This window comes from Neoarius graeffei, chromosome 6 (assembly GCF_027579695.1).
Source record: "Neoarius graeffei isolate fNeoGra1 chromosome 6, fNeoGra1.pri, whole genome shotgun sequence".
NCBI lineage: Eukaryota > Metazoa > Chordata > Actinopteri > Siluriformes > Ariidae > Neoarius > Neoarius graeffei.
Window position 1 is genome coordinate 54,946,721 of NC_083574.1, and position 9,136 is coordinate 54,955,856.

Genomic DNA, 9,136 nt, shown 5'->3' on the forward strand with positions numbered 1-9,136 from the left:
GGAGAACATGCAAACTCCGCACAGAAAGGCCCTCGCCGGCCACGGGGCTCGAACCCGGACCTTCTTGCTGTGAGGCGACAGCGCTAACCACTACACCACCGTGCCGCCATGTTTAACATTTAAATTATTAAAAAGAACTGTTTTGTGTGAATTGAATAAACAAAACGCGAGCAGCCATCTCAACTGAATTTCCACTCAACAAATTTCTAGAGCATACAATATATCACATTTTTATAAATACAATAGTGTTCCCTGTTTGCAGACATTACGGTTGACTACCAATCATTGGTATTGAATGTAACTCCTCAAAAGTATTATATTGCCTGGCAAAATGTTCTGTTAACGGATTCTAATAAAATAAAATAAAAAATAAAAAAATCTTATTTCATGCCAAAGAGAGTCCGACATTGTTATCTTAATGTATGCTGAAGTATTTATATATTTATAATATATAAATACTTCAGCATAATGCTTCAGAAGAGACATTGATTATAATTGTATTTAAAACAGTGGAATGATCAATTTTTTGCCACAATCCCAACAGTGTTGCAGGTCAGGGTCGAGTTTGAAGAGTACATTGTGACTGAAGTAAAATGTCTTAAGTCATGTGCTAAAAGAGCATTCAGCCCTCTTTTTCTTTTTTAAACTTCCAGACTATTCACAGGCAGCACAGTGGTTAGCACTGTTGCCTCACAGCAAGAAGGTTCTGAGTTCATGCCCAGCAGCCAACCTTTCCGTGTGGAGTTTGCATGTTCTCCCCATGGCTGCATGGGGTTCCTCCAAGTGCTCCGGTTTCCCCCCACAGTTCAAAGACATGCAGTTAGGTTAACATGGGGCGGCCTTGAGCAACGCACCTAACCCCCAAATGCTCCCCAGGCACTGTAGCATAGCTACCCACTGCTTTGGGTATGTGTGTGTGCATGCATGCATGTGTTCACTATTTCAGATGGGTTAAATGCAGAGGATGAATTTCACTGTGCTTGAGTGTGCATGTGACAAAATAAAGGCAGTTTCTTCAATAGCCCACGTGTATCTGCTGTAGCATGTACAATTGTGATACCTTTCTCCTTTGCACAAACATAATACAATCAATCATGTCAACTCATTCATTCAACTTTGGTTATTGTGTCAAATCAACATCCAGCATGAAAATGAAAACGTAAAACAGACAGACAGATTCCAATTTCTGTATTGTGCTTAAGTAATTTAAACCACTGTACTAAACATATACAATATTCCTCATGGAGTACAAAAAGACATCACTGTACAGTACTGGCTCATCAAGAAATGACCCATGCACATGCATTTCATACACACATGCATTCACTCGGTCTCTCAAATTACATTTTAAAAGTATCTCTGGCAGCTCTCAACTCAAATACAAATGCTATGAAGTCCACACATTTATAGAAGTACATTCAACCTGGATGTACAGTCATCTGAAACATCAGCTACATGTTATTTTTCAATAGAATTAATGAAATACAATAATGGAGCAGGCTTACATTTACAAAAGTGACAACAGTGTAGGCTTCGCCTCATATACAGTACCAGAAAAGATGTCTGAGCTTCTATGCTTGCTAGTTGCTACACATCATTTTGTGGTTTGATCAAGTTGTCTTATCTATAGTTAATAAATTATAGCATCATCTTTAAACAAAAAGAGAAACAGAACAACCTATTAACACATCTTTTGGCATGCTATTTTGCTCATTACATACCTAACTGATAGTCAGACAGTTCACTTGTGCTAATTGAATGTAAACTCAGTAGTTGTCGTCATCTTCCTCCTCCTCCTCCTCAAGCACCATGTCAAGATCATCCTCTTCATCGTCGTCGTCATCCTCCTCCTCTTCCTCTTCCATTTCATAGTCAGTGGGAGCACCTAGTGTTAGCTTAGTCTGATTGATCTCACTTTCATTGTCTGGGTTGACCTCAGTCTGCATGGAAATGGTTAAAATACAAAAGTAGTCTTCAATTAGAACTAGTAATTTATGCAGTACCGTAGTTCATTCAGTAAAGAGATGGAGATGCTACACAGAGAAAATGTTCCACATTTCCAAAATACAGAATCAGTCAAATATTGGTAACAAGTTAATCTACTCAAGTACTTGTTTATGCTTGTTAACTAATTGTTTACCTCAGGAGGAGCAGGATCAGCTGGGCTGTCCTCAGACTGAGCACTGATCATGGACTTCAGGGCTCCCTCTTCAAACTAGTGAAAACAAGAAATTTCAGACTACAGAGTGAATGTTCTGTAATAGAATAGTACACTACCTAATACAAAAAAAAAAAAATGTTCACACTAATATTTGGCTGAACCGTCTTTAGCTTTGATTACATTGCACATTGCTGTGGCACGGTTTCGACAACCATATGCAATGTCACAACATTTACACTACCGTTCAAAAGTTTGGGGTCACCCAGACAATTTTGTGTTTTCCATGAAGAGTCACACTTTTATTTACCACCATAAGTTGTAAAATGAATAGAAAATATAGTCAAGACAGTTTTCTGGCCATTTTGAGCATTTAATCGACCCCACAAATGTGATGCTCCAGAAACTCAATCTGCTCAAAGGAAGGTCAGTTTTATAGCTTCTCTAAAGAGCTCAACTGTTTTCAGCTGTGCTAACATGATTGTACAAGGGTTTTCTAATCATCCATTAGCCTTCTGAGGCAATGAGCAAACACATTGTACCATTAGAACACTGGAGTGAGAGTTGCTGGAAATGGGCCTCTATACACCTATGGAGATATTGCACCAAAAACCAGACATTTGCAGCTAGAATAGTCATTTACCACATTAGCAATGTATAGAGTGGATTTCTGATTAGTTTAAAGTGATCTTCATTGAAAAGAACAGTGCTTTTCTTTCAAAAATAAGGACATTTCAAAGTGACCCCAAACTTTTGAACGGTAGGGTATTTCCATCCAGTGTTGCATTCATTTTTCACTGAGATTTTGTATTGATGACCGGAGTCTCAAACCACTCTGGAAAGTCTTCTCCAGCACATCCCAAAGACTTTCAGTGGTGTTAAGGTCAGGACATTATTTTGGCCAATTCATGTGTGAGAATGATTCTTCATGTTCCTTGAACCTCACTTTCATGACTTGAGCCCGATGAACCCTGGCATTGTCATCATGGAATATCCCCGTGCCATGGGGGGGGGAATAACCTGGTCATTCATTGCATTCAGGTAGTCTGCTGACTTCATTTTATTGGCACATAATGTTGCTGAGCCTCAACCTGACCAACTGAAGCAGCCCCAGATCATAACACTGCCTCTACAGGCTCGTACAGTGGCCACTATGCATGATGGACACACTGCTTCATTCACGTCCCTTCTCACCCTGACTCCTCCATCACTCTGGAACAGTGTAAATCTGGATTACTCAGACCACATGACCTTTTTTTCCTTTGTTCTAGAGTCCAATCTTTATATTCCCTAGCAAACTGAAGCCTTTTCTTAAGCTTAGTTTCACCAACAAGTGGTTTTCTTATGGTCACACAGCTGTTTAGTACCAATCCTGAGTTCTCGTTGCATTGAGAGTGTGGAAATGCTCTTACTTTCACTATGAAACGCAGCTGTGAGCTCTGCTGTCGACTTCTTTGATGATTCAGTGTTACCAAGTGTTTAAGTGATCGCTGATCATGCTCAGTCAATATTTTTTTCTGACCACATTTCTTCTGTGAAGTTGACTATATTCACCACTGTCCTTCCAGGTTTTAATAATGTGTTGGACAGTTCTTAACGCAATTCCAGTCATTTCAGCAATCTCCGTCGTTTTGCTTGCTTGATGCAGGCCAATAATTAAACACAATGTCATCTTTTCTACAACCACGGGACACATCTTCTGATATGGTTGTTTAAGAAATGAGAAGCTACTCAATGCATCAGTTAGGGTTTAAACCCCCCCCCCAAAAACCCTGTTGATAGCTGAAACAGATTAATCACGGCAGTAATTATCTAATCGAAAGCTCTTAAGTATTTGCTTATTTCAATTAAGATGTATGGCATACTTATTTTTGGCCAGGCAGCGTATTTAGTAGGTGCATTCAACTAAAATCGTAAGGGTCCGGTTATATAAAATTCCTTGTTTACACAAAGGTCTGGATAAGCGACGAACATGACTGAATGGTAACAACAGTTCAATAAGACCTTAGCATATGATTAGATGATAAATTTGGTCCATTTTCATACTCAAGTCATTCAGTGAGCTTTATTGCCCAGTGAATGTGGAAATGGTCATCCTGGAAGAGAGCACTCCCAACAGGATAAAAATGCTTTATAATAGGAGAAAGAAAAATCGATCCATCCATCCATAACTGCTTATCCTGTGCAGGGTCGCAGGCAAGCTGGAGCCTATCCCAGCGGGCTACGGGTGAGAGGCGGGGTACACCCTGGACAAGTCGCCAGGTCATCACAGGGCTGACACATAGACACAGACAACCATTCACACCTACGGTCAATTTAGAGCCACCAGTTAACCTAACCTGCATGTCTTTGGACTGTGGGGAAAACCGGAGCACCTGGAGGAAACCCACACAGACACGGGGAGAACATGCAAACTACACACAGAAAGGCCCTCGCTGGCCTCGAACCCGTGAGGCGACAATGCTAACCACTACACCACTGTGCCGCCCTAGGAGAAAGATGCTCAGTCAAAATAACTTCGTATTGATTTGCAGTGACCCTTCCTTCGAAGACAGGAGTGACAAACAAGGCCAATGAGCCAAACATGCCCCAATAAAGAACCTAATCCAGCCAACCAAATTAATTAAGAATGTGTTCTAAACTGAAAATCATGTGGACCAAAATTGATTTGAACAATTAAAAAAAAACTATTACACTAGGGAGAAAATAGCATTATAAAATGAGCTCCTAGCTAAAATGTACTAATGATAAATTCTTCATTGGCAAGGTGTACATTTGACACTGTAACCATGTGTCTGTCCAAAAGAACTAATTTAGCAATTTCCCAGCAACAGGGGTGAATACTTATGCAATCACAACATGTTTGTTTTTATATGCATCTTAAATAAATGCTGATGAATTAAGACATTTAAGTTGATGTGCTTTTGGTCTGTTAACCTGATTTTTTTTTTTGGTCAATAGACTTGACTAAAATTATTTACCTCAACCCCTAGTTTCACAGCCCTGTTCTAAGGGGACAAGTGGAGACAAAACAGGCAAGTAATGCCTCCATTTTATGTTGCTTCCACTGGTTGGTGTGATTAAAATCAAGTATCCTTACACAGTGTTAGACACATAGATTTTCACCACATCCCAATATAAAAGAACACATGCACATTTGCTTGCTAATCAGAAACAAGTATGCTGTGAACATGACCTAACGATTTTTTAAAAACAATGGTTAAACTGGGGCGGGATGGTGGTGTAGTGGTTAGCACTGTCGCCTCACAGCAAGAAGGTCCTGGGTTCAAGCCTAGCAGCCGGCGAGGGCCTTTCTGTGTGGAGTTTGCATGTTCTCCCTGTGTCTGCGTGGGTTTGCTCTGGGTGCTCCGGTTTCCCCCACAGTCCAAAGACATGCAGGTTAGGTTAATTGGTGGCTCTAAATTGACCGTAGGTGTGAATGTGAGCGTGAATGGTTGTTTGTGTCAGCCCTGCGATGATCTGGCGACTTGTCCAGAGTGTACCCAGCCTCTCGCCCACAGTCAGCTGGGATAGGCTCCAGCTTGCCTGCAACCCTGTAAAACAGGATAAGTGGTTATGGGTGATGGATGGATGGATAGTTAAACCATTTTTGTCATTTTAGGACACAAAATGTAGAAGTGAGTGCATGCAACTAAGCCTTACCTTTAGCCTGTTAAGCTGATCTTGCAGCATGACTTTGATCTTCAGAAGAGTCTCCTCTTCTTTCTTGAGCTCATGCAAGCGACTCAGCATGATGGAGGAGAAGATTTATAGCATTCCTGCACATCAGACTACAATAAGCACAAAACTGCACCCTTACTATGATTAAAAAAAAAAAAAAAGCCTTATTTAATGAGGGAACATATCAGCATAATACCTGATTGGATGAACATTCTCTGAGCAATTAATTGTTTAAAAAAAGCAGTATATTTTAAATGAACAGGAGATCAGGGTTTGTTGGACACTAACGCTACGTTCACACTGCAAGGCTTAATGCTCAATTCCGATTTTTTTGTGAAATCCGATTTTTTTGTGAGGTCGTTCACATTAACAAATATATGCGACTTGTATGTGATCCTCAGTATGAACGAAAAGCGACCTAAAAGTGTTCCGCATGCGCATTGCAGGATACGACGACGTCACAAGCAGTGAGCATGGCCAGTGTTTACGGAAGTAAAACCGCCCGGTTGCGGTATGACCCATCCAATCAAGCTTGAATAGCTGTATCCCCCCAAATGGAAATCAGCTCCCTAACCTCTGCGTCCTTCCATTGAGAAGATTCAGAACCTTCACAGCCCAAAGCGTCCCTCGCATTGATGTCATGCGCAGGGGCGCAGATACGTTTTTTGAACTGGGGGGGACAAAGCTGCCAGCAAACCAACCCCGATATGCCTGTCAAACTTGTTGTGGGTTACCATAGCAACCAAGCTCGAGCTCGCAACCTGTGCAGTCTGCGCAGCTCAACCAACCGAATATCAGTCTTTGTTTTATGTGAGTTGTTGCAACTATGTATACACTGCTGTGCACCTCAATAAACCGAATGGTAATTAGTCTTTTGATTTTTCCGTGAGGTTTGCCTTATGCAAAGAAAGACAGCATAGACGTTTTTTCCTCCCTATAAGTGGGGGGGACCGAACAAGGTGAATTTAAATCTGGGTGGGACGAATCCCACCCTCTATCTGCGCCCGTGATTATGCACCATGTTGTTGTAACTTTTTTTTGAGAGACCCGCCGCCTACTTCAGCGCAGAATAGTGACGTTTGTGGCTTGTTGATGACGTGCAAGTCGGATGAATGCGACCTGGCGGTTCAGACTGAAGTCGCATATGAAAAGAGCGGATAGGAATCGGAATTAGGACCACATATCCAAACGGCCTGGGTCGGATTTGAAAAAATCGGATCTGTGTCGTTCATATTGTCAATAAAAGATCGGATACAGGTCACATATGGGCGAAAAGATCGGATTTGAGTCACTTCAGCCTGCAGTGTGAACGTAGCCTATGAGAAAATATGCAGATGCAGTAAGTGACCTGTGATTATCAGATATATGACCTATTACGATTTACATTTTTTCATATGTGAAACAAGATGATAATGCAGTCTCTTGTGTGTTCCTCTGGTGCGTGTGTTGTGTGAGCTGTGCAGTTATTAACAGCTGTTACTCCATCACAACAGCACCTAAATAAATAAATAAATCAAACTTCCATATCTTGCCCTCAGCATCCTGTTCAGATTTCACCTCAGTTGGCAAGGAACGCGTTGGTTATGAATATGTGCGAAACTCATGAGAACAATCTGTATCAGGTGGTAAACTCAGGAAGGTTAGCCAGAGAGCTAACAGGGTTGTTTTACAATCAGGGTACAAAGTTTGTGTCACAGGGGTCCAAAATTCAAATTGATTCAAACTGGTTCTTGTACCAGTTTTTAAGTGAAGGACAAGTTAAAGAACAGATTTCAGGTCATTTTTTGACCCGTGTGTTTATGGTAGTTTTGTGTAATCTGCTATAAGATGGGAGAAACAAATGAAGTGATTCTCGGAGAGGACTTTTTTTTTTGACAATTCAGAATCCACTACTTCCATAGTGCTTTTAAATATAAGGCTGTAAGCTTTGTGTTAGTTGTCTCTAATATTTATGTCCCAATATCTTGACCACATTTTGGGATGAAAATAATAATTTTAGATATGTTATTTTATATTGAAAAATTAGCTGTCTCGGAGAGGACTTTTTTTTGACACAATTGCATACTAATTTGATCAAAATAGTCTGAAAACTTACTGGCATTCAACATTAAAGCTTAACTATGTTTCCAATGATATGGAACCAAATATGTGTTTTATGGTATAAAGAATGATTTAAGTGCATCCCTTTTGGAGCTACCTGTGGTCAAAAAGCACTTTTTCTAAATGACACGAGTAATTTTGCTAAATATGACATATATTGCCATACATTCACCAAAAATAACGTTATCACCACATTTTTTTGCATGGTAAATAGAGCTATCACAGGGCTACAATAAACAACCAAGTTTATTTAGTCAAGCCTTTTGATATTGAAGATAATAAGCGTTAAATGTGATTTTTAGCTTGCGTACCCTGATTGTAAAACAACCCAACAACAAACAGCAAGCTAAAGGAGCCCCATGCTTATGCTAGCTGCAGGCTAACTGACATTTAGCACGCTAGCTAACATTTAAACAAACCGACAAAACAAACACAGGATGCACACACTGACTGGGCAATCTAATGTGAGCTATCTAAGGCCTAATGTGTCACATACTCTCAGACGCCACTTACTCTATGTTATTTCAGCGTGTAGAACAGGCATAATGGTGAGAGGAGGCTCTGTGCTCGTCCATGTAATCTTTCCCGAGCCGAGAACAGTCACGTGCAACGTTCGCTCACGGGCACGCGCGCAGAGTTCACGCGAGATAATGGGGGGGGGGGCTTCCGGAGATACTGTTTTAAACCGTTTTAGCCGGAAAGAGGAAAAAACTAGATGTGCACCATTTGCAAAGCGACTTTTATTTAGGAACAAACAAACAAAAACCCCAAAGCAACACTGTAGAGTTGTTCCCAACCCTTGCTGATAACTCTTCTTACCTGAACACAGCTAATGTTTTTTGTTTTTAATCTATAAAGGTTTGCATTCTAATTGAAATCATTGAGGTGATATGACCTAAAACATCATCAGATTTTCACACAAGTAGATAAAGAGAACCCAGTGAAACAAATGAGACAAAGAATATTCTACTTGGTCATTTATTCATTGAGGAAAATGATCCAATGTTACATATCTGTGAGTGGCAAAAGCATGTGAACCTTTGCTTTCAGTATCTGGTGTGACCCCCTTGTGCAGCAATAACTGCAACTAAACGTTTCCGGTAACTGTTGATCAGTCCTGCACACAGGCTTGGAGGAATTTTAGCCCATTCCTCCATACAGAACAGCTTCAACTCTGGGATGTTGGTGGGTTTCCTC

At 40.7% G+C, this 9,136-nt stretch overlaps 1 protein-coding gene across 3 annotated transcripts; it reads right to left on the reverse strand.

The window, feature by feature from the left end:
* Positions 1–1,171: 1,171 nt before the first annotated feature.
* snapc5 (small nuclear RNA activating complex, polypeptide 5) lies at positions 1,172–8,538 on the reverse strand. 3 transcript variants are annotated; one of them, XM_060923881.1, is made up of 4 exons: positions 8,453–8,538; positions 5,822–5,937; positions 2,141–2,215; positions 1,172–1,940 (listed from the first exon to the last, which is right to left on the reverse strand). In XM_060923881.1, the coding sequence occupies exons 2-4, from the start codon at positions 5,909–5,911 to the stop codon at positions 1,767–1,769; spliced, it is 339 nt and encodes a 112-aa protein (XP_060779864.1). In that variant the 5' UTR covers positions 5,912–5,937; positions 8,453–8,538; the 3' UTR covers positions 1,172–1,766. The 3 variants fall into 3 exon arrangements, with proteins under 3 accessions (XP_060779864.1, XP_060779865.1, XP_060779866.1); XM_060923882.1 differs by having other exon boundaries at positions 5,822–5,949; positions 8,453–8,532; XM_060923883.1 differs by having other exon boundaries at positions 8,436–8,525.
* Positions 8,539–9,136: the final 598 nt, after the last annotated feature.

Coding starts and splice junctions, on each gene's coding strand:
- snapc5 (XM_060923881.1), bottom strand. CDS start 5,911: ATGCTGAGTCGCTTGCATGAGCTCAAGAAAGAAGAGGAGACTCTTCTG. Junction 2,216..5,821: donor ATCAGCTTAACAGGCTAAAG/GTAAGGCTTAGT, acceptor TGTTTTCACTAG/TTTGAAGAGGGAGCCCTGAA. Junction 1,941..2,140: donor CTGATCCTGCTCCTCCTGAG/GTAAACAATTAG, acceptor ATTTCCATGCAG/ACTGAGGTCAACCCAGACAA.